The sequence below is a fragment of the Scylla paramamosain genome, chromosome 10 (assembly GCF_035594125.1).
Source record: "Scylla paramamosain isolate STU-SP2022 chromosome 10, ASM3559412v1, whole genome shotgun sequence".
Taxonomy (NCBI): domain Eukaryota; kingdom Metazoa; phylum Arthropoda; class Malacostraca; order Decapoda; family Portunidae; genus Scylla; species Scylla paramamosain.
Genome location: NC_087160.1, coordinates 21,911,133 through 21,936,584, shown reverse-complemented (window position 1 = coordinate 21,936,584; position 25,452 = coordinate 21,911,133). Strand labels below are relative to the sequence as shown.

The following is a 25,452-nucleotide window of genomic DNA, read 5'->3' as shown; positions in this document are numbered from 1 at the left end:
ACATTTTCATTTCTTTTGTTTGGTAATATTTTCAAGAGGCTCTGAATCACTACATTTGTACTATATCAATAGTTCAGTAACAAACATGCGTGTAGTATCTAAAGTTGTCGGTAGACTGGATCTCCAGTTTGCCTGTGTACATGTTTTGTCGACATCTCAGTGAAATTAACTAGAACAAGGCCCTGTATTTTAATTCTCATTTCTCTCGTCTAATCAATAATTATAAGATAGTTTGAAGCATTTCATTTAGACTAGTTTATTTTTTTCAAGTAAAAATGCATATAGAGTGAAGAAACAACGCAGTGAATTTAACTAAACGGAGCTAAAGATATCACTCATATTTAGCAACAATTCTAAGACATTTTGGACTATTGAGTTTACAAAAGCCTATTTTCAAGTGGCAAAAATGCATATAGACTTAAAAATTAACCATTAATAGCAACAGTAGTAGCTTTCTCCCATGACATCACTGGCCTTTTGACGTCACAATTCGTCATCTGTTTAGCAACAAAGACGAAGAACGAGAAGAGGAAGTAACTGCGCTTCAGAATCTCTCCGTGTTTCATTGAATTTAAACTGATTACTGGCGATTCCGAACGATGGGGGCAGTGTTGGGAGTGTGTAGTGCAGCCCAGGTATGTATAATGGAAAGGTTGAGATGTCTGCAGTGTGAAATAGATCAATAAATCGAGGATCGAGGAAAAGGAAGGAAGCCCCTGAAGATGTCAGCTGATAGTGACCTCTGGTTGCCTCCGCTTGACATGTATTGACCACACACCACTCCCTATGTGCTGCTTTGTATTGCGTGCGCTATTTACTAGAATCTTCGTGTTAATGCTGTGATGAAGACTTAGGTAGTTATTATATTTTGTATTCTCGAAGGTATTTCCTATTCCCAACGTGACAATATATTTGATACTACTACTACACTTTTTACCCATACATAGTTCTTTATGTCGTTAATGCTGCAGGTATATTTTACAACTCATCCTTCTCTTTATAATTTACTTAAAACGTAGGTAAGAAGGTAAGCCTGCAATTGTTGGTGAGTGGATAGGTAGACTGGCAGGCCAGGGCCATGTGGCTAGCAAGGACACACCTCCCAGGAAATTACTTAGTGTTCCATGGAAGATGCACTCCTAGTTTTATTAGGTTTTATCGCCATTTAGGAAACATTTGTGCTTAGTTATAATGCTGAGCTTGTTACATTTGGCAAGAAGCAGAAAAAGAGAGAGAAAAAAATATATAGAAAGATCATAGAAAAGAGTAACTAGCATTACAAACTGATGCTGAAGATTTGTATTCATAAGTCTACTAATGTTTCAGCTGGCATGTTGCTGTGGGTCAGCAGCGTGCAGTCTCTGTTGTGCTGCATGTCCATCATGCAAGAATTCCACATCCAGCCGCATCATGTACGCTGTCATGATGCTGCTGGGCACCATTGTGGCCTGCATCATGCTCTCTCCTGGCCTTCAAACTGCACTTGAAAAGGTAATCCAGCATAAATACAATAACTGTTGGAATAGTTATTCTCATCTTTCATAGTCAGTAATCATCTCTCAGGTAGTTTTGTCTGTGTATCATTGTATTTCTATGAGTATCTCTGGATGAACTGTAGCTGTAGTGTAGTGACAGGACAATGAGGGCCAAACAAAACACATTTTGACCTTAATGATCACTTGTGGCCCAACTGGTAGCATTTACCCTGAGGTGTCCTCAGTCTCTGATGATATTCAGTCATGCCCAATTTATCTCACCTGCAGATTAAGTTCTCATTGTTTTCATGATCCTCTGAAGGGAGATATGACAATGGCAAAAAAGAAATAATATTTGCTGTGCACCATTGCAAAACATGTCACCATAGATGGCTTTTCTATACCCTCATTTATTGTTTTCCAGGTTCCTTTTTGTGAGGGTGAAGGTGCCAAAGCTTCCATTACAGATGCTGTCACCAATACGGTTCAGTTGGATTGCTCTGGGGTAGGTATTGGCGTGAAGACAGTGTCTAACACTGGGAAAATGTGATGGTGAAGAACTGATTATATTGCATGATCATTTAGAAATGTAACTGATTGATGAAATATAAGTTTTTGAAAGTTGATATGTTTCTACATAAATGTAAACATGGTAAAATGTTTTCAGAATTTATAGAAATATTGTTGATATTTCAGATTGTAGGCTACTTGGCTGTGTACCGACTGTGCTTTGCGATGTCACTGTTCTTCTTTGTCATGGCACTGCTTATGGTGGGAGTGAAATCCAGCAAAGATCCTCGGGCTGCAATACAGAATGGGTAAGACATGTCTTTCTGAACTTATCAGTAAGGATGTCATTACAGATTGTAGTAATATTTGTGTATTTCTTTGTAGTAACCAGACATTGAACATTATTGTACACTCATTTATTTATTTATTTTTTTTTTTATTTATTTATTTATTTATTTATTTATTTTTTTATTAATGTTAATGGTATGATGAAGAGTAAAGTTGTAATCTTCATTTTATCTACAGCTTCTGGGGTATCAAGTACCTGATATTGATTGGAGCCATAGTTGGTGCATTCTTCATTCCTCATGGACAGTTTGGACAAGTTTGGATGTACTTTGGAATGATTGGTGGATTTCTGTTTATACTCATCCAGTTGGTTCTCATCATTGACTTTGCTCACTCCTGGGCAGAGGCTTGGGTGGATAAATATGAGGAAACCGAGAGCAAGGGATGGTGAGTCACATGTGCCATGGCCCACCATTCACTTGTGATGTGGTTGCAGTAAGGCTGTTCTTGTATGAAGTATTATTTATACATGACTCCTTATGGATATACTGAATGATGAAATGCCATGGGACATACTGTTGATGTGTGTGTGTTTGTACAGGTACTGTGCCCTGCTTTCCTGCACCTTCTTCAACTATGCACTGGCCATCACTGCTGTGGTGCTTTTCTACGTTTTCTACACCACGGTGAGGCATCACACTGTTTTATTTATTTTATATTAATTTCTTTTATGGAGAATGTTGTGCATGGATACATGTTTGTATTTGTGTGTGTGTGTGTGTGTGTGTGTGTGTGTGTGTGTGTGTGTGTGTGTGTGTGATTCTTCATAATTTTTCTTTAATAGCATGAGTAACATTGTGTCTTCTCTTAAGTGAGATTCACTTTGGCCCATACTACTGAATGTATTGACATGTAGAAACTTTTTATATATGCAACAAAGTGTTTTTTAGAACCATTAGCTTATCTTTTATAAAATGAATGATTGAAATCTTTGCAAGGACACTGTGAAGTGGTTATACAGTGTAGAAGATGTCTCCTCTCATGGATAACAGTCTGATAAGGAACAGTGAATCCTTGTGTGTTTGGTGTTATAAAGTGAATGTAATTAGCTGTTTCTCATGTCCCCTACACCACCCTCACCCCTGTGTGTTGTATGCTGTGAATGGTTGTTATACTTTCACTTTATTTGATAAGTTTTTCACACAATACTTACACTAGGACTTATCAGGATACTGTTTGCATGATATGGATATGAATTATACTAAGTTGTCACTGCTGCATGCCTCCAGCCTATTAAGGTAACACCACCTCAAGCAATACAAGTAAGTATGAGGAAGAAGGGAGCTGGTTCTCTCTCTCACTGCTTACTGAATGTATTGTAGTAAGCTAAGCACCTGTTTCATTAGTTTTTTTTTTTTCCACCTTACTTTACCATAACATCTTGAGCAAAGCAAAAAAAATGAATGTTATAACATTTTCCCCTCTGCTTGCTGCTAGTTGTGTCATTGAAACAAGGATGTTCATTCTTAAGCAGAACACTTGTGCAGTGTGAGCACACACACACAATGGTCTTCATACAGCATTGCCATGGTTGCCCTCTTAACTCTGCATTCATGCTATTGTTTTCTGTATTAAATCCCTTTGTGACATTAGGATTGATCTGTTTTGTAAAAACACTGATGCATTACTTAAGTTAAGCATATATATGATATGGAAGTTGGTTGTTTTACACACCAGAATATGTTGGCCTTTTCATATTTGGATTTCAAATCACTTGCCCAGATATAAGGATGAAATTTTTTAACATTGCAATTTCCTTCACTCTCACAAAGGGAATGTTTATTATATAACTGTCTTGTAGCTTGAAGTATATATATATATCTAAACAAACATGGACAACAAAGCAGCCATGATCCTATCTTTTCTTTCCTTTTGAATCTTATTGTTCTTATTGTTTTGTGTTAATGATTTTATCATATATGGTATTATGACAAGTTTATGAATCCCTGATCTTCCTATATCATTTTTTTGAGGAATATTTTGCATTCATGTAACTATTAAGAAAACATATGTTGTAAGTTCATCAGATTAGTATATATTTTGTACCAGATTTTAAATACTGTGTGGTTGCTTTTCAGACTGACAGCTGCAGCTTGCATAAATTCTTCATCTCCTTCAATTTGATCCTTTGTGTGATTGTGAGCATTATCAGCGTCCTGCCCAAGATCCAAGACTCCCAGCCTCGCTCTGGACTCCTTCAGGTGACTAATACTCTTTGGTAAATTCATCATTAGATCACATCAATAACTTGTAAAACTCAGATGAAATACTGCACCAATAACCTTTGATGAGGGATTGTTAGTCACCTGCTGAATTAATACAATTGTTTCTCCTCTCATGTGGGTGTACAGGCTTCAGTGATCACACTGTACACCATGTACCTTACCTGGTCTGCAATGACCAATGCCCCAGACGAGAACTGCAAGCCTAACTGGGACTCACTCATTGATAATGGACAGGCCACCCCCACTGATGAGCCACCAAAGGTAAGGGATGCAACACTGGAACAGAGCATTCGTAGGACTTGTGGCATTGTTTCTTTTTCATTGTTGGTTGTTAGGTTCTTGAATAGCTTAGAGAGTAATGTGCATTTAATTGTCAGTACCCATCTTTTTCCTTGGTATTTCTAATACTTGGGTCCTTTTCTTGAGTTTGCTTGCATTTATACCCCACTCCTCAGTCATGTTGAAAACTTGGTACATCAATATCCGTAACCATTCCTGCTTTGGCGTTTTCAGACAAGTTCCTTTTTCTTCAGGATACCTTAAGTTTCTTCTTTCCTGTGGTCTTTCTGTGCCCTCACAGCCATTCATACCTTAGTATGTGGTATTTAATATCTAGACCAATATTTCTGTATTTAAAATGTGCCACCTATCATACCTGCTGGTTGTACACCAAAATTCTGGAGATTCTTAATGTAATTCCTTTTTTAGTCTTGCAAAATATTACTGGCAAATAAATGAAACCATGCTCATTAACCCTGACCACTGCTCTAGATCCTGCTTTAAATTAACTGCAATTACCTCACTTGCTTTTTGGGCTTTTGATGCAGCTTCTAAGTTAACAAGCTATGGTATGCTCATATTGTGTAGTCATTAAGTAACTAAGCTTACTTATATTCTTTATATTTCAGGAGATTGATGTCACTAGCTATTGTAATTTGTTTCTGGATGCTCTCTTTTACTATATTATATCATATATTTCAGCAGATAAGATGATCCCCAAATTCCAGTCAGAATTTTATAGTTTTAGCTGATATTGGTGATATAAGACAATGCCTAAACTACCAAATCATCTGTGGTGAAGTTTGGGTCGGTGAGCACCAGACAACTCAGATGGTGATATACCAGTATAATGAATAAAATACCTTGAATGTTTTACCAGTAATAAGGTACCATCATCTTCAGGTGGAAAACTAAACCTAAGATAAAATTCCCACCAGGTGTTTTTGTACATTTTCATGAAAAAGGATGGATGGATGAATATGTATAAAATTATATGAGGTATGATCAGCTTTTCCAAACATTTGATTAGATACACTGACATTCTTGAAGTTTTTCCCAGTATATGGACTTCATTCCTATACAACATTGCAAGCTGGAGAGATTCATCTTAACCCCAGCTTACCTAAGAACATAAGAACATAAGAAATAAGGGAAGCTGCAAGAAGCCATCAGGCCTACACATGGCAGTCCCTGCATGAATTATATCTACCTATATCCACCTATCATCTCCATCCATAAATCTGTCTTAATCTTTTCTTAAAGCTCCCTAATGACTCAGCACTAACAACTTGATTACTGAGTCCATTCCATTCATCTACCACACTATTTGAGATCCAATTCCTTCCTATCTTTTTTTTAAATCTAAATTTTTCAGCTTGAACCTATTATTTCTTGTTCTATCCTGGTTACTGACCCTAAGAATTTTGCTTACGTCCCCTTTGTTATAAACCTTATACCACTTAAAGACTTCTGTCAGGTACCCTCTTAGCCTGTGTCTCTCTAAAGAATGTAAATTTAACAGCTTCAATCTCTCTTTGTAAGGAATATCCCTTTACTGCATAGCTTGGGGTTCCATACCTTGATGACCTTTATATAGCTTTGGAAAAAAACTGAGGAATATTCACACAGCCTCATGCTTTATCCATTCGTATACAATGCCAGCAGAGGTTTGTAGTTGTACTACATAAGATTTTGTTTACTCACTTTTCAATGGGAATACGTTTCATTGCATTTTCTCAAAACAGACTCCTATTTTACTTTGTCTAACTTCCCCAAAAGTTGTAATATAAGGTTATTGTTTATTTACAATGGCATTTTGTGTAAAATTTTAAGGTCATTGTTTTGTATCTGGCATATAGGATGACCCCCCTTTTTTTTTTTTCTTTTTTTTTTTAGGATGATTCAAGTGTTGTCTGATATGCCAAAATATATAGTAAGAACAAATGGTAATGTCTTTTTATGCCTTTTTGGCATTTACAGAACCATGAACCAACCTTTGATGGAGAATCTATTGCCTCTCTTGTTATTTGGTTCTGCTGTGTGCTCTATTCATCCATCCGCACTGCCTCCAATTCCCAAGCCTCAAAGCTCACTATGTCTGACAAGGTTCTTCTCAAGGATGACTCCAGTAAGTCATGTGCCATCTGTTTTGTATGTGCATTGGGTAATTTTTTGCTTAAAGGACAATTTCCAGTCATTTCTTCATTTCAGGATTGTACCTTAGAGGTACATGAATTTTCTCACTGAATGATTACCAGGTTGTGGGGTTACTGTAAAGTTTGGAATTTGGTTCTACAAGTGATTGTATTCTTGAGATGAGATAAGAAATTTGTTTGTACATTCAGTTATTTGTAGTGTTGAAGAATGTAACTTCTGCCAGGATGTAGATCAAGTAAGTAGATTTTAATAAGCACACACATAAATGTAATGTCTCTGAGGTAATGGAAGACTTAACTATGATAAAGGCATGACATCCTTAGTACAAGTACCTAATTGCTTTCATTAAATGGTGGTTAGATCTCCTTCCATAATAACTTTTCTTGTCTTGAATTTTTCAATCTATTGCATTTTCAATGAGTTATGTGATAATTTTTAGAAAGACTAACATTAAAGACCTCTGCAGGATATGAATTATAGAACATTGTCAAAAGGCCTATTGTTTTCATAATCAGTGGTCTGCTTCCCTTTTTTGCCCCATGGAATTATACTGTATTTACCCACTTAATGAAGAGGATTCTTTGAAAGGTCATTCTCACAAGATTTAGACAATATGTATATTTTCCTTCATCATGAATCAAGTAGTGATTGAACTCTAGGAGAATGGGATCTCAATAGTTACTCATAATACAGTGATGTTGCCCATTCAACTCACTCATTTTTCCTCGGCAAGAAAGAGTATTAAAAATTGAGTTAACCTTGATAAAGATATGAAACCATAAAAGCATAAGGGAAGGTACAAGAAGCAAGTAGGACAGCCCCTATGTGCAATTTTCAGGTAACTGGTTATTAAAATGTTGTGTGTTTGTAAATTAAGGTTATGTAGTATATCTTTACTAGGTACACTGAGCCTTAAATGGGGGCCGGTCTGACTGGGAAGGTTAGAGAATGGAACCAGCCACCTACTCCATATGCTGAGGCCTTGTACTGGGCAGCTGTACCTGCCCATTGCCTATGCTTCATGAGTGTGGAATCCTTTGAAACTTCTTAAAGATATTTTTATTATTATTGACAAGGAAAGTGTTTAGTAATTTTATGAGTCATCATTAGTGAATGGAGGTGCTCAGAAGGTCACTGTGCCTGCCACTTATGATAATAGAACCCAGAAAACTACATGGTTTGCCTTAATGCTTTGATAGTGAACCATGCAGCCTTTGCAATGATCTGGCATGGCTATTTGGGTTAATATCAGAGTAATTTATACATAATATGGGTAATATTAAACAGTCATAGAAAAATTCTAGTAGTCACCCTGCAGCTTACAAAGTTGGGCAGCTTATGAGTGGGTAAATACAGTTTGTTTCCTTATTTTGTGGCATGATTGAAACTCGCAATTCAATGTGCTTTAAAGTGCAGTAGATAGATAAATAGAATACTTTTGACGGGTGTTTGTTGCCCCTCATGCAGCCCGCCGGAACTCAGGAGACATTCCTCTGGTGGCCAGTGAGGTGCAGCAAGGTAAACCTCATCTGGCCATTTTATGTACGAGAGAGAGAGAGAGAGAGAGAGAGAGAGCTAAAATCTGTGAATGATTACTCTGTAGTTTTGTACATAATTAATATGCTATACTATTTGAATGTCCCTTTAAGAAAAGATTTCGCTTTGGTGTTTATCCATGTTACTCATTGCTGCTGATCTCACATGGAAGTTGCTGATTAGGCATTAGGCTGATTTAGCATGGAGTAACTAGTAGATAGTCTTCAGTTTGCTGTTGTTAACCTTCACTAACCTGTGTATATATAACACCATACTAAACGTGTAGTAGATTTTTTGCAAACTCTGGTCACCATATTTTGTTGCTTATGAAGTGCCCTTGTTTGTAAGCTGCAGGGTAAATTATGCTGTGATTACAAGACATTGGAAAAGATTTGGACTTTAGTTTGAAACTCAGCATTTCTCTTTCTCAAAAGTTGGATCACTGTTTGTGCACTTGGCAACTCCAACCCCGTATTTTAGTAATGATGTGTCAGCCAGTAATCACTTCCTTATTTGATCTGAGTTTTGTGATGCTCCTCATATTGTTAAAAATAAATATGAGTAATGGATTACCTCAGTAATACCAGAACCCATACTTATGGTGGCTGGCAGCTTGTGTTGAATTTGAGGTAAGAGTGAATTACATGTAAAGACTATTGATATTAGAGTAAGGAAGTGTGAATATGACATTAAGAAGTTCAAGTCTAGTAGAACTATTGATAGAATTCTAGATGCAAGGGTTGCAGACACAGAATATCCATGGTTGATTAAAAATGGTTATGGTGGCAAAACACAGACTTTTCTCAGACAAATCACACACACACACACACACACACACACACACACACACACACACACACACACACACACACACACACACACACACACACACACACACACACACTGCATAGTGTAGTGGTTAGCATGTTCGGCTCACAACCAAGAAGGCCCAGGTTCAAATCCTGGGCATGGCGAGGCAAATGGGTGAGCCTTTTAATGTGTAGCCCCTGTTCACTTAGCAGCAAGTAGGTACAGGATGTAATCCGGGGGGTTGTGACCTCGTTTTCCCAGTGTGTGGCGTGTGAGTGGTCTCAGTCCTACCCAGAGATCAGTCACTGTGAGTTCTGAGCTCTTTCCGTAGGGGAACGGCTGGCTGGGTGACCAGCAGACGACTGTAGGTGAATCACACACACACACACACACACACACACACACACACACACACACACACACACACACACACACACACACACACACACACACACACACACACACACACACAAAATTCTGTAGTTACTTGAGCTCAAAATAAGACTCAAAGCAAGTAAAAAAAGGAGTGTGTGCCACTTGATTCTACTTATCATGCATGTAAGTTTATCTTTTACATAGACTTAATAGAAAAGTTGCTGAATGCAGCACTAAGGTTATAATCTGATGTACTTGGTTTATCCAGTAGAAAAACATTATTTGGAGTAGAAATGTATTGGATAACCACATCCTTATTTTCAAATCCTCACCTTTGATAAAATCCACATCTGTATCCACATTAGCTGTTTATTAGATATCCACATATGTATCTCGAATACACACAGAGAGGATGTGGTGAATATACATAAAAGACAAAAGAAAAAGAGGTAGCATTAATTATTACTTCACAGCACTGTGATAGTGTCTTAACTATAAGATATTACAACCTAACTACTGTGCAATGAAAGTGACTTCCATTTGGAAACTTATTAATTATAATAAGAAACATATATCCTGAAAACACTTACATCTGTAAAGTGTCGTAGTATGACATTGGCACCAACATCTGTTGGTGAATGATGGCAGAAAGGGCTGTGTTGACTGAGTGGTTAAGCTGGCATGTGCAGAAGTCCCCTATCTTCCCATGCTTTGCCACTTTCCACTTATGATTAAAAAATCATATTCTCTCTTACTTTTCCCTTTAACTTTGTCATCACTTACAAATAAAGTTCTAAGCATGACCTGAGTCTGTTAGTATAGGCAATGAACTGGTCATGATGAGCCTGAGGTGGATTTTATCTTTACTTATTAAGTAATGAAAATGACAGTGGTATAGTTTCACAGATGAAAAGACTGAAAATGATTAGGGAATTTATATGCAAGTTTTTACACGGCTATAAAATTCATTAAGATGTGTTATGCTGTTGACTTACTGTGAGAGGATAATGATAAGTGAATGTGGTGCCTGCTTTGTGGTGCTTCAGGTGGTGCAGGTGATCCTGAGGCTGGCGACGGCCACCATGTGTGGGATAATGAGGAGGAAGGTGTGGCCTACTCATGGTCCTTCTTCCACATCATGTTTGGACTGGCCACTCTGTATGTCATGATGACCCTCACCAACTGGTTCACCCCCAACTCTAACCTCACCACTCTCTCCAGCAACATGGCTGCTGTTTGGGTCAAGGTGTGTTAATGTCTTCAGGATGAAATTTTGGTGCATTATTAAATGTGATTTAATGCTAGTGCTTCTGTTTATCCATTGTAGTAACTGAGCATTTATAACTTGAGTATAATACTTATAAAAAAAAAATGATCACAAGTATTAAATGGATGATTTGTATATTATGTGTACTGCTCTGCCTGTCCACAGATTGTGTCCAGCTGGATCTGCCTGGCCCTGTACACCTGGACACTGGTGGCCCCAATCATTCTCTCAAACCGTACCTTTGATTAAGCTTAACCAACGACTCCCAACACCTCAGTGGGAAGCAGCTCAGTTCTGCAGAATGGAAAATCCTACAAGTAATTTTTTTTTCTTTTTGTCCCTGTATGTAGATTGTATTGGATATCCTCCCTGAGGATATATATATATATATATATATATATATATATATATATATATATATATATATATATATATATATATATATATATATATATATATATATATATATATATATATATATATATATATATATATATATATATATATATATATATATATATATATATATATTATATATATATATATATATATATTATATATATATATATATATACACACACACACTCAGTTAGGTACATGTTTCTGTTGGGTGTTTTATTTAGATATTTTCAAGAAACATTATATCAACAATATTAAGCTGGATATACTAGTTATGATGTACTTGTGTTCCTTAACAGAGATCCTGCAGAGCTCTTGCTACAAGGTTATCACCTGCTCTTGGTAACAGCTCAGTTTACATCTTGCTAAACAAGAAATCTCTTATTACAATCTGCCCCCAAACTTAATTGTAGATTTCAGTCCTTTGGGAATTGTGATTGTGAAGTAGTAATCTTAGGAACACTTTCTGTCCTAGTCATGGCACACTGAGGTTCATAAAAAGATTTATGTCAGGATGACAAAAATCAGTGTCATCTTCAATTCAGGAATGTTTTAGAATTAATATTAAGTATGTTACTTGTGAACCCTTTGACTGGTGTGGTGGTAACATTTCCAAAACTTTACATTAAACTGTGTGAACTTGACTGACTTTTGTCACATTTATGTTCCGTGATGGGAAACTTCCATGTAAACATACACCGGCTTTTTAAACTGGTAAGATGTGTTACTGATTTATATCTATCATAGAGGAAAGTTCTATCTCCATTTTCTGATCGTTCTGGAAATGAAGAGTAAAAATCATATTGTTAAGAACCTTTATGTGATAAATATTTTGCTCTACAGACATATGGGAATATGAGAAACTTGCATGATATTAATTTGGAATTAAATGTAATTGTTTGTGTGAATTACCTTTCAGAGCATATTCTAAATTTTCTTCATTTTTTTTTTTTTACTTTTTAAAATTTCAGTGTCATTTTAACTCAGCTCTCCTGTCCATGCTGTTATGAGGCTGGGCATTTGTGTGTGTGTGTGTGTGTGTGTGTGTGTGTGTGTGTGTGTGTGTGTGTGTGTGTGTTTGTGTGTGTGTAACTATTTAGATTCAGTAATAACGTAAGTCCTTGTTTAATGTCTTCACTCCATGTTTTGATAAGAAAATTGATGCGTTTCATTATAATAGTAAAGTGTTACATTTTTGGCTTTTCAGAATGTAAATGTACTGCACCTTTACTTGTTTGTCCCATACGACCCACCACACACCATTGCTGCTTCAGTCAATGTGCTGCACTTTTAGTGAAAAAAAAACATCCTGTCATATGCCTCTCAATTATGTCACAAGTATTTTAGGAAGAGTGCCCTGCAAGTATTGCCATGCTTAACTAAATATATACCAGGCTGGCATTCCCATCTAAGGTGATATCTGAGGCAAGATGTGGAGATGCCAATATATTGTTTACTCAGATTTATTCAGTATTAATTTTGTGATTAATATGGGCATTAGATTTATATTTCTCTTACTTTTCTAATTCATATGACAATAGGAAAGTTTAAATGGTTAATGTGTGTAGTAAATGAATGCATAGGAGCACATAATATGATACTGGAGTAACATGTTGTATTTACAGGGATAAAAAATTAATGGATGTTGGAACAATGAAATCAGATCTATATTATTAAGTTAATGCCTGCCATTAATTGATAAGTCTTTTATTTTCATTATGTAAGATGTTGATTTTTAGAAGGTAACATCAAACATCTATATTGAACAAGGATTTATTGTATTATCTATATTCTTTTGAGGTTGTATCTGCTATCTTTATCAAAATTATTTACTTATATATATCTACTCAAGTATTTATATATTCATATCTATATATTATCTATGTATATCTAGCTGTGTATAACATACAGTGAATTGCTGTATTTGGAAATTTTCTGAATTTCTTAATTTTGTTCTGTTATTTCTTTTCATTAAATGACATCAGTGCATATGAAAACTAAAAAAAATATTTAATTTCTAAGCTTAATCCTGATTTTCTCACAGAATAAGCATGAAGTGATGAATATTGGAGAGTGACATTGAATATAAAAGCTTTAATCTAGTGAGATCTGGAGGTGGCAGCATTTTCTAGGTGATGATTACAACTTCTCTTGAATGTTTGGCTTTCTCATTGAGGAAGAGAATTAACAGATGTTACACATAAAACTGGAGAAAGTTGTGTTCATTATGAAGACTGATAAATGATGAGCCTTTCTCAGTAAGATACTTTTTCGTCTAACATATTCAAATCGCTTCTCCATCTTTTGGCTATGATCAGAGTGTAGTGTAATCTACTCAGATGGTTGATTAATTGGAACTCCTGAAAATCCACAAATATATTTTTTGTTTCACTGAGACTCACACATTTGTATTGTTTTCACAGCAGTGTGATGGCTGTAACTGTTTTCATTGGTGATGGTGTAAATGTACTGATATATATATATATATATATATATATATATATATATATATATATATATATATATATATATATATATATATATATATATATATATATATATATATATATATATATATATATATATATATAAGAAAATTCTGATATTTTGAAGTAACAAACACTATATTTCAGTGTAATTTCATCTTGTTGCAGTACATCACCAGTCAAGGGGTTAACAGTCAAGTATCTACAGTTTAAGGCTGTCATCAATGTCAAATGTAGAGCCTGGAAGTTACAAGTAAAATATACTTAAGGTGACATTAACTACAGTTTAATGAAACATGGATTATGGATGAGTTGCTGAATGGATAGCTTGCATTCCTGATCTGAGACAGGACTTCCAGGCACTGCCAGGTGGCCATCGTGCAGATGTGAAAAAAAAAAAAGACTATCAAAATGGTCTATGCAGCAACAGAAAACATTTTGAAAATTGTTTGTGGTGGGCCACTGCTATTGCTGGAAGTTTGGACATTGCTGTTAGTGTATCTTTGGCATACATTATATAAAGATACATATCTGTGTCAGCTGATAAATAGCTTTGTGATGGTCATTATAATATACTTTTTGAGCTGCCTTTTTTAGGCAATCATTTTAGGTAATGTTTTGGGGTTACCATGTTGTACCTCAGCACATAAAGGTATTCAACAGAGGGCAAAAATGAGCATAGAACAAAATTATTAAGATTCCAATTTCATGGAAAAGATATATATATATATATATATATATATATATATATATATATATATATATATATATATATATATATATATATATATATATATATATATATATATATATATATAAGGAAAATTCTGATATTTGGAAGTAACAAAATATATTTCAATGTAATTCCATCTTGTTGCAGTACATCACCAGTCAAGGGGTTAACAGTCAAGTATTTACAGTTTAAGGCTGTCATCATTTAGTGTTTAGGTTAGTGTTGGATATGACAAACACCAGACCTGAATAGTGTCAGAGGAAGGTTTGTCATGTTGGTATCTCTGATGAGGCTGTGAACTGAATGAATAAGGTAAATTTATGAGTTGATAATGAATGGCTGCACGAGATATTTTGAAAAGGCATTCAAACATTTTTAAAGAAAGGACTTTGATTAAGTTTACAATATATATATATATATATATATATATATATATATATATATATATATATATATATATATATATATATATATATATATATATATATATATATATACACTATTTGATGTACTGTGGCTATAAAATACATATATTCTTGATGTTTGAAAGTGGTAGGAATGCTACAATCAGTTTTACATATGATGTGTACTTAGAGTAATATCTAATGAAAATGTTATTCATAATTGACATCATATGAAATAATATGCAATGAATTTGTGTTTATGGTAATACAAAATTTTCAATTCTTTATCTTGGTAATATGCCATTAACTTTGTACACCACCATTAAAATTGACCAAGTAGTACTTAATTAAAAAATGTATATGAATCTGAATATTGCATAAATTTGTAGCTGTTTGATTTTATTGTTCCCTGCCTACTCATAAAGAAAAAAAAAACTAAGCCAGAACGAAGGCTACCCAGTACTGGGCTGTGGCCAAGTGTGAGGCTTCCTTTTAAGTGTGTTTGAAAATTTAAGAGAAATATTGGAGACTTGTAAAAAAAAAAAAAAAAAAAAATACCTAGAGAGTAGGTCATGTAACATGAATTGGCCAGTCATGGATCATTAGAAATGAGAATCTGAAGCAACAGAGCTAAAGAGCACATGATAGATGACAGCCTCACCACTCTCATACCACTGGAAGGATAAGAAAATAAAGTAAATAAAATAAAATGAAATAATGATTTTTTTTATTATTTATAAACTTAACAGTACATCACTATTGTATTGGCAAGTCACACAGGTATATGCATAAAAAGTTAATTCCCTTGTATCAATATATTAGTTTTTATATACAAAGGATTACCTACTTACATGATCAACAAGAATTAAGTGAATATTAAATAAACTTATAGGAATAATGGTACATGTAATAACCAGTACAGGTGTGGTACACACCACATAACACACTCACTCAGAAGAGAGAAACTTGATATATGTCAGGTGAAGCTTAATATATAAATTTCTATTTGATTTGCAAAGAAAAATAATCTCATCATCTTGAAAGTGAAATGTTTCTTTCCTGGCAACTTCCAATCCCTGCAATATTTTACTATAATTCAAGATATTTTCCACAGGTGCAGCTTTTTTTCACATCAAAATGCATGAACAAAACCAGTAACACAACATGAAAGTTCTTAACAAGTTAATAAATATTCACTGTGGTAGTAAAATACAGTAAATATATTAGACCATAATATATCTTTTGCTGTGTATGCCTTGTTTTGTTGCCATCCATTAATTTTAATTTTAATTTGATAGAGCTCCTTTTCCAAATCATTAAAATTACTGTCAGCTTCATGACAAATATTGGATGCCAGTCCTGCAAGAGAACCAGGACCGAACTACGTTGTGAAAAACTGTTTTTGCTTTTTGCTTAAATATTAAATACTTGTATAAGGAAACAAAATAATATATATATAATTACACAACTTAAAACATACTTTTAGTTGAATAGACCACATTACACCTTTTCCCCATTATCACTACTGAAGGTCTCCAACTTACAAACATGTATCTACATAAAAATGCCCTTCTGTCTTGTAATGCATGTGCTGCTAGACCCAGATGTTGCTTTGACACTCCTGGCTTTGGAGAAAGGTGAACTTTTCATGCTTTGATGTGCCTTTCATAACACAAGGACAAATATCTTATCTTACAGTATTATCTTTTGCAGCTTATATCTTCACTTGAATATTTGACTAACTGTTCATCCTAAACCATAGACAATGAACTATTATCTGCAATATATATATATATATATATATATATATATATATATATATATATATATAACTGGATTCATATACCTCACTGCACAACCTTACCATTGGAGTCTTGTTTGATAAGGAAACCAATACAGCAATCACAAGTCCCCATGAAGACATACTGTCATGAAAGAAAACTCTTCCTTTTGACTCAAGAAAACAAGTTTTCCCCATGTATAGATTTACACCTTTGAAGTAATTTCTGCTGAGTACGAAATAAAAAAAAACATCTATAATCTATATATGTTGAAAAGTAATCACAAAGGAGGTGGATGCTGTGAGTGTGAGGTATAACAAGCTGAATATTAATTCTCTCACAATGACTTTTTATACAGATTTCATCATAAATTTAAGATACAATAGGATTAACAAAATTTGGGTAATTCCTATCACAAAGACAAGCAGGTTTATGTACATCTTTCACATGAATGCTGATCAGAATTTTATTTTTGTACTGAGAGTTGCATTTCTATATGCTAAAAATGATCTTGGAATTATTTGCCAAAAAAACATTTGTCATGAAAAGAAAGGAGAAATAAACAAGCTTTGCCATCAATAACTAAGCAGATAAAAGGATGCCTGTTTATTCATGTAATTCAAACATAATTTTACCCTTTCTCTTCAAGACTGGGTTGTGAGCATAGAAACAGCAGTTGTGGCTGATGTATTAAAGTTTAGTGTTGAGCTGTGGTTTGTGAACAGGAATGTTGTGTCATTTGGAAACCTGCAGTATGATGGATGAACTGGGAAAGTCTTGTGGTCACAGTACCATGTTGTCATGAGCATGTATAAATGTAAAATGCAAGCAATATAGCATTTCATGATGTTAAGGTCTAGGTAATCCAGCTTTTTATATAAAATGCTAGTTTCACCCTAAAAAACAATAAATAAAAAAAGCTTTACTATATGTAGTAATATTGACAATTAGGAACAAGTATAGGACAAAGGAAGATATTTGTAGTCATTGGTAAAATAATGTGGGAGAGAATATTATGTTTGGATAGAAACAGCTTGAAGTCAGTCAGTGGGAAGACAGCTATGTTTCCTAAATAAGTTTCATCATTAAGATAGAGAATTCAGTAGTGCTATGTAAATGACAGGTGAAAAAATGAATGAGTGACATCAACCCTCAACAGAGAAGTTTTGCAATCACCATTCTTCTAAGTTATATAGGTAGCTTTATTTCTGTATAAAATTCCCTTCAATTTGAATGTTCTGTCTCACTATTGTTGCTGATGTAAGTACTGCTGTTCTGTCTCCTGGTGGGTGGCGGGAGGCTGGGAGGGGGAGGGGGAGGGGGAGGGGTAGTAGAAGGGTCTTGGGGGTAGTCTATTATTTTGCGTCTACTCTGCATCACATGTTGCTGCTGCTTGTAGTACACTTTGAATAGTCCCTTCACCAACAGGAAGGAGACTCCACCCTGAAACAAAAGTAGTGTTCAGATACAGTTCACAGATCTGATTGAAAACTTCTTATGCCACATGTGTCCTGCAAACCTTCAATTATAATGTACCTAAAAAAAGAACCCACTGAAGTTCTTATTGCATTATTGCTTTCTTGCACAAATGAAGTGACACCAAAGGAACAAGGAGCAAATGAAATTCAAATCCATAAAATTAATGACATCCTTAAAGCTGAGATGAATTCATGAAAAGAAATTAATATTACAGCATTTGTGATTTTGCTGCCTTAGTGTAGGATTCTGTCCTACACAGAATCATTTAAATTTTTCACATTCTTCATTACAAAGTGATGTCTAAGATACTGACTCTCTTGCCTGTTTACTGAGCTTCAATAAACCAATGCTAGATGATGATTACATAGATGAATCTAGCTAATCCCCAAGGAAACATGCAAGGATGAAGGCATAATGTACATAAGTACTCACTAGAAGCGTTCTTGTCAAGTTGTCTTGGGCTGCAGGGAAAAAGAGGCGTCCCACTGTGGTGGCTAGAGTGGGGAGGGAAAGAGCCCCACACAACACTCTTGTGGCATTGACTGGGTCGCTGATCACTGCTGTGGTGCTCACTCCAGCAGGCTCTTCATATCTGTCCAAAACAGTAATCCGGAATGAACTTAATTTACATAAAGTGAAGATAAGCAGAACTGAGAAAAATGTTCATGATGTAGGAAGTATTCCTCCAGGACAAGAGTACAGTGGTCCAAGGAGCAAAGAAAGCTACTGTATTGGGTCAGCACCTGAATGGGGGAAGAACTGATGGACATGTTTCAGGTCATGGAGGCTGAGCGAGAGAGAAATGACACATTGCAAGCCAGGACAAGTTTTGTGTCTCTTCCAAAAAGGAATAACATTCTGTAGACCAAAATGTGTTAAAACTATAAATCTCACCTGAATGCTGGTAAAAGGTACTTGAGAATTGGAAGTCTCTGAACTGATGCTCTGATGAGCTTTAAGACTTTATCCTCCCAGCGCACCATTTTGCCCAGAATGAGGAAGATGGGGATGGTGGGCAAACCCACCAACAGCACCAAGGGATCTGCTTGTTCCATGAGTGTCATGCCCTCCTGGTAACCCACAACCTGACAACAGAGCCATCTCATTAACAAATCAAAAGCCTGACATGCCACCAAACAAATTTTCTGAAGTAAAATCACGAAGGCATGAAACTTTTTGAGAGAAAATAGCTTCCCAAGAATGGGAACTTAAAATGAAACTCATGTTTCATTTTAAGTTCCTATTCACTAGAAATGTATAACTTAAAAATGTTACAACACTACAGATATTACTTTACTGCTTACAGAGCAATGATGTCAGCCTAAAATTTTCAATACAATGACATCCTGTCCTTACAGTAAATAGTTGTATCCCACATGACAAGGTAAAGATATATGTCAATAATGCAAAACATCCTAATGCTTGCCTGCATAACAGTGACAGCCCCATAAGTCACAGCAGTCCAGTAGATGGAGCCAACCACCACACCCGCTGCCACAAATGGACAAACCTTATATATGAATGCGTCAACTCTGTCCAGGAACAGCATTAGCTGGCCTGAAAAAAAAAAAAAAAAAAAAAAAAAAACAACATTAAAGTATATAATTGAAGATAATGAAGGCCATTAGACATTCCACCAAAAATATAATAATCTATGAAATTCGGCATCAAATTTTAACTTTTAATGTGGCTAGCAGTACATTGTATATTTATCAAAGGATGATATATATCATGCTTTATTTGAACAATGATCAGTTATATTTTAACTTTCATACCTCCACTCAAAGCATGTCCACAGATGCATTTACTTTAAATGACTGTGATTTGTAACTTTTTATCATCATATAAACATACACATGCCAGCCAACCTTTTCAAACAGGTATTTAAATGATATATAAAGAGATGTGTAGGTAGCTACTAGTTTCACAACATTAGTGGAGCCTGAGAAAAGAATAATTAATAGTGACATATTTGCAAAACTGTGAGCAGACAGACTCACCCATGTTAGGGAAGGCAATGAAATATTCCACCCCACATTGGGGACAGTTGACCTTGACCGTAGAATTACCCTTCTGCTTCTCATCCACCCACCGCTGCAGACAGGACTGGTGCACCTGATCATACAAAAAATCAATCTGTTCTTCATTTGCATCTTCAAGACAGACAGTTATCTTCATTATTTAGCCATCATCATAAACACCAAAGGAACAAGGAGCAAATGAAATTCAAATCCATAAAATTAATGACATCCTTAAAGCTGAGATGAATTCATGAAAAGAAATTAATATTACAGCATTTGTGATTTTGCTGCCTTAGTGTAGGATTCTGTCCTACACAGAATCATTTAAATTTTTCACATTCTTCATTACAAAGTGATGTCTAAGATACTGACTCTCTTGCCTGTTTACTGAGCTTCAATAAACCAATGCTAGATGCTAGATGCTCATTTTAAATTTTTGTACTTATTTTTCACCATTTTCTTAACACTTGCAGCCACAGATTGTTTTTTAATGAATATCAAGAGAGCATTTTTTGTGAGTAATGTGTCTATTGAACTAGATTTTTAGTAGTAACACAAAAGATAAAACACCACGACATAAATATCTCACCCATTTTGTGGTTCCCCGACACTTGCATGGCTTGACCCAGGGTGCTGTCTCATCATCTTCATCACTGGCGTAACAAACCCAACAGTACCGTTTGCTGATACAAAAATATCATTAGAGCACAAACTACTTATTTAAGTTCACATTTCTTTCCCAAAACTATACGTTCTCTACTTTCTCCACTTAAATGTGACCTTATCCTAAATATAGTATGTGAGTTTGAGAAGCTTACCTCCAGGAGTTCTAGAGTTAATAAAAAATCACTACACTTTTGTAATTTGGAATATCTTTTTATGTAGGAGGGCCACTGGCCAAGGGCAACAAAAATCAAATAAAAAAAAAAATTGCCCACTGAAATGCCAGTCCCATAAAAGGGTCAAAGCAGTAGTCAAAAATTGATGGATAAGTGTTTTGAAACCTCCCTCTTGAAGGAATTCAAGTCATAGAAAGGTGGAAATACAGAAGCAGGCAGGGAGTTCCAGAGTTTACCAGAGAAAGGAATGAATGATTGAGAATACTGGTTAACTCTTGCATTAGAGAGGTGGACAGAATAGGGGTGAGAGAAAGAAGAAAGTCTTGTGCAGCGAGGCCGCGGGAGGAGGGGAGGCATGCAGTTAGCAAGATCAGAAGAGCAGTTAGCATGAAAATAGTGGTAGAAGACAGCTAGAGATGCAACACTGCAGTGGTGAGAAAGAGGCTGAAGACAGTCAGAGGAGAGGAGTTGATGAGATGAAAAGCTGTTGATTCCACCCTGTCTAGAAGCAGTATGAGTGGAAGCCCCCCAGACATGTGAAGCATACTCCATACATGGACGGATAAGGCCATTGTACAGAGTTAGCAGCTGGGGGGGTGAGAAAAACTGGTGGAGACGTCTCAGAATGCCTAAATTCATAGAAGCTGTTTTAGCTAGAGATGAGAAGTGAAGTTTCCAGTTCAGATTATAAGTAAAGGACAGACCGAGGATGTTCAGTGTAGAAGAGGGGGACAGTTGAGTGTCATAGAAGAAGAGGGGATAGTTGTCTGGAAGGTTGTGTCGAGTTGATAGATGGAGGAATTGAGTTTTTGAGGCATTGAACAATACCAAGTTTGCTCTGCCCCAATCAGAAATTTTAGAAAGATCAGAAGTCAGGCGTTCTGTGGCTTCCCTGCGTGAAATGTTTACCTCCTGAAGAGTTGGACGTCTATGAAAAGACGTGGAAAAGTGCACGGTGGTATCAGTGTAGGAGTGGATAGAACAAGAAGTTGAGTTTAGAAGATCATTAATGAATAATAAGAAGAGAGTGGGTGACAGGACAGAACCCTGAGGAACACCACTGTTAATAGATTTAGGAGAAGAACAGTGACCGTCTACCACAGCAGCAATAGAACGGTCAGAAAGGAAACTTGAGATGAAGTTACAGAGAGAAGGATAGAAGCCGTAGGAGGGTAGTTTGGAAATCAAAGCTTTGTGCCAGACTCTATCAAAAGCTTTTGATATGTCCAAGGCAACAGCAAAAGTTTCACCAAAATCTCTAAAAGAGGATGACCAAGACTCAGTAAGGAAAGCCAGAACACCAGTAGAGTGGCCTTGATGGAACCCATACTGGCAATCAAATAGAAGGTTGTGAAGTGATAGATGTTTAAGAGTCTTCCTGTTGAGGATAGATTAAAAAACTTTAGATAGGCAGGAAATTAAAGCAATAGGATGGTAGTTTGAGGGATTAGAACGGTCACCCTTTTTAGGAACAGGCTGAATGTAGGCAAACTTCCAGCAAGAAGGAAAGGTAGATGTTGACAGACAGAGCTGAAAGAGTTTGACTAGGCAAGGTGCAAGCACGGAGGCACAGTTTCGGAGAACAATAGGAGGGACCCCATCAGGTCCATAAGCCTTACAAGGGTTTAGGCCAGCAAAGGCTTGGAAAACATAATTGGGAAGAATTTTAATAGGTAGCATGAAGTAGTCAGTAGGTGGAGGGGAGGGAGGAACAAGCCCAGAATCATTCAAGGTAGAGTTTTTAGCAAAGGTTTGAGCGAAGAGTTCAGCTTTAGAAATAGATGTGATAGCAGTGGTGCCATCTTGTTGAAATAAAGGAGGGAAAGAAGAAGAACCAAAGTTATTGGAGATATTTTTGGCTAGATGCCAGAAGTCACGAGGGGAATTAGATCTTGAAAAGTTTTGACACTTTCTGTTAATGAAGGAGTTTTTGGCTAGTTGGAGAACAGACTTGGCATGGTTCCGGGCAGAAATATAAAGTGCATGAGATTCTGGTGATGGAAGGCTTAAGTACCTTTTGTGGGCCACCTCTCTATCATGTATAGCATGAGAACAAGCTGTGTTAAACCAAGGTTTGGAAGGTTTAGGTCAAGAAAAAGAGTGAGGAATGTACGCCTCCATGCCAGACACTATCACCCCTATTATGTGCTCAACACACAAAAACGGGTCTCTGACATGGAAGCAGTAGTCATTCCAAGGAAAATCAGCAAAATACCTCCTCAGGTCCCCGCAACTAGCAGAGACAAAATTCCAGAGGCACCTTCGCTTAGGGGGATCCTGAGGAGGGATTGGAGCGATAGGACAAGATACAGATATGTGATTGTGATTGGAGGAGCCCAATGGAGAAGAAAGGGTGACAGCATAAGCAGAAGGATTAGAGGTCAGGAAAAGGTCAGGAATACGAGTAGGGTCTTGCACCAATTGCTCTAGGTCATGGAGGATAGCAAAATTGAAGGCTAGTTCACCAGAATGGTCAGTGAAGGGAGAGGAAAGCCAAAGCTGGTGGTGAACATTGAAGTCTCCAAGAATGGAGATCTCTGCAAAAGGGAAGAGAATCAGAATGTGCTCCACTCTGGAAGTTAAGTAGTCAAAGAATTTCTTATAGTCAGAGGAGTTAGGTGAGAGTTATGCAGCACAGATAAATTTAGTTTGAGAGTGATTCTGTAGTCATAGCCAGATGGTGGAAAACTCGGAAGATTCAAGAGCATGGGCATGAGAGCAAGTTAAGTCTTTGTGCACATAAACGCAACATCCAGCTTTGGATAGAAAATGAGGATAGAGAAAGTAGGAGGGAACAGAAAAGGGGCTACTGTCAGTTGCCTCAGACACCTGAGTTTCAGTGAGGAAAAGAAGATGAGGTTTAGAAGAGGAGAGGTGGTGTTCTACAGACTGAAAATTAGATCTTAGACCACAAATGTTGCAGAAGTTAAGGAAGAAAAAGTTGAGGGAGGGTGTCAAGACACTTAGGGTCGTTGACAGAAAGGCAGTCCGACCTGGGGACATTTATGGTCCCCTCCCCGGATGGGGACTCCGAGGCTGGTGTAGGAGTTGCCATGATGATTTTGAAATTTTTAAGTGAAGGGTGTGTGTGTTATTAGGTGCTTGTAGTTTTGTGTGGAGGAAGAGAGTTGTTTTTAGAGGGCAGGCTGTGACTGCCCCCTTGTGTTGTGAGACACAAAGGGAAACGTTCAGTGAGGTCACAGATGGGTTTAATGATAAGTTCACAGCACCCCCTGAACAGTGCTTAAGACCACACTGGGAGTAATTATCGTTTCAGCAGGTGTCTGCTGCCTCCTCCATCAAAAGCAAAGGGAACCCAACCCAACAATTAGCATGCTGGTCAAGAAAATATTTTAAATTTTCATAATTATATGATATATTCTTGAGATACTCCAGAAAGGTTTTTAAAATCATCAAGCCTGTAAAGAGAAACAAGTCTTACCAGGAATGTTAAAATTATGTAAGACACAAATAAATCTTCTGTTTAACATCGTCAGATTTTCATGAGAGAAGGTTTAAATTGAAAGCCTGTGGTGTGGGTGGCAAGGGGAGGGAGGGATAAAAGGAAAAATTATGTACTCATGATGAATGCTACGTAAAATCTACCATTATCTTTCACATCATGCCATGACAATCTCCTTTTGACAGAAAATAGAATATTTAGTTATTTGGAAGCATAAATTTCTTTGTCTTCCAGTAAGCTGAACAATAAGGCAGCAGTGATTGTCATTATGGATGCATGCAACTGATATCACTGTAGTTATTTTAAGCTATGGTTGCATTTTACTGCTGATAATCCAAACTCTCCTGCATATATATGTTGCATATATATGCATATATATGAAGATCTTGTTACCTTATGCCAGTGATGATTGGGGCGCTTGTGTATGCCTAAACCTGTCAGTGTCACCACGTAACCATGCACCATTCCTCTCTCAGGTAGGCACGCCACGAACTAACACAGACCTCCCAGCAGCATAATTCTTAAAGCCAAAAGCACAAGAGCAAGGCAAAAGTGCAGGTAGAAAGTACATAACCGCCACAGACAGAGAAGTGATTTGGGCCCCTTTCCCTTCTTGAGGTAAATGGCCTTATTCAGGTCACCCAGCCCGTTCTCTTACTTTTCCTCGTCGTTTGGCCCTTGTATCTCTGTCTGCTGAACTTCATCTGCCATCACGAGGATCCCTGTGGGGCCGAGGCTTCATTTAAGGATTGGCAGGCAGGTCCTCGGGGTCAGGGCGTACGAAGCTCAAGGGTTTGTTTTGGCTAGCTCAGGGGGATACGAGCTGACCTCAGAAATGCTAAACATTCGCTTATGTTTATTATAC

At 36.5% G+C, this 25,452-nt stretch overlaps 2 protein-coding genes across 10 annotated transcripts; one reads left to right on the top strand and one right to left on the bottom strand.

Annotated features, from left to right (window-relative positions):
• The first annotated feature begins 477 nt into the window (after positions 1-477).
• On the top strand, positions 478-15,392 carry LOC135104344 (serine incorporator 1-like). Of its 9 annotated transcripts, none has more exons than XM_064011630.1 (14): positions 478-635; positions 1,327-1,491; positions 1,900-1,980; positions 2,172-2,293; positions 2,511-2,720; positions 2,875-2,959; positions 3,563-3,595; positions 4,412-4,534; positions 4,685-4,819; positions 6,818-6,965; positions 8,462-8,512; positions 10,762-10,961; positions 11,148-11,299; positions 14,036-15,392. In XM_064011630.1, the coding sequence occupies exons 1-13, from the start codon at positions 600-602 to the stop codon at positions 11,229-11,231; spliced, it is 1,473 nt and encodes a 490-aa protein (XP_063867700.1). In that variant the 5' UTR covers positions 478-599; the 3' UTR covers positions 11,232-11,299; positions 14,036-15,392. The 9 variants fall into 9 exon arrangements, with proteins under 9 accessions (XP_063867700.1, XP_063867699.1, XP_063867698.1 ...); XM_064011629.1 differs by lacking the exon at positions 14,036-15,392 and adding an exon at positions 12,589-13,868; XM_064011628.1 differs by lacking the exon at positions 14,036-15,392 and adding an exon at positions 11,681-12,493.
• Positions 15,393-15,704: 312 nt separating this feature from the next.
• On the bottom strand, positions 15,705-25,412 carry LOC135104348 (E3 ubiquitin-protein ligase MARCHF5-like). The gene is made up of 7 exons (XM_064011657.1): positions 25,246-25,412; positions 20,875-20,968; positions 20,265-20,379; positions 19,691-19,821; positions 19,159-19,349; positions 18,697-18,856; positions 15,705-18,228 (listed from the first exon to the last, which is right to left on the bottom strand). The coding sequence occupies exons 1-7, from the start codon at positions 25,296-25,298 to the stop codon at positions 18,010-18,012; spliced, it is 963 nt and encodes a 320-aa protein (XP_063867727.1). The 5' UTR covers positions 25,299-25,412; the 3' UTR covers positions 15,705-18,009.
• Between the last annotated feature and the right edge of the window lie 40 nt (positions 25,413-25,452).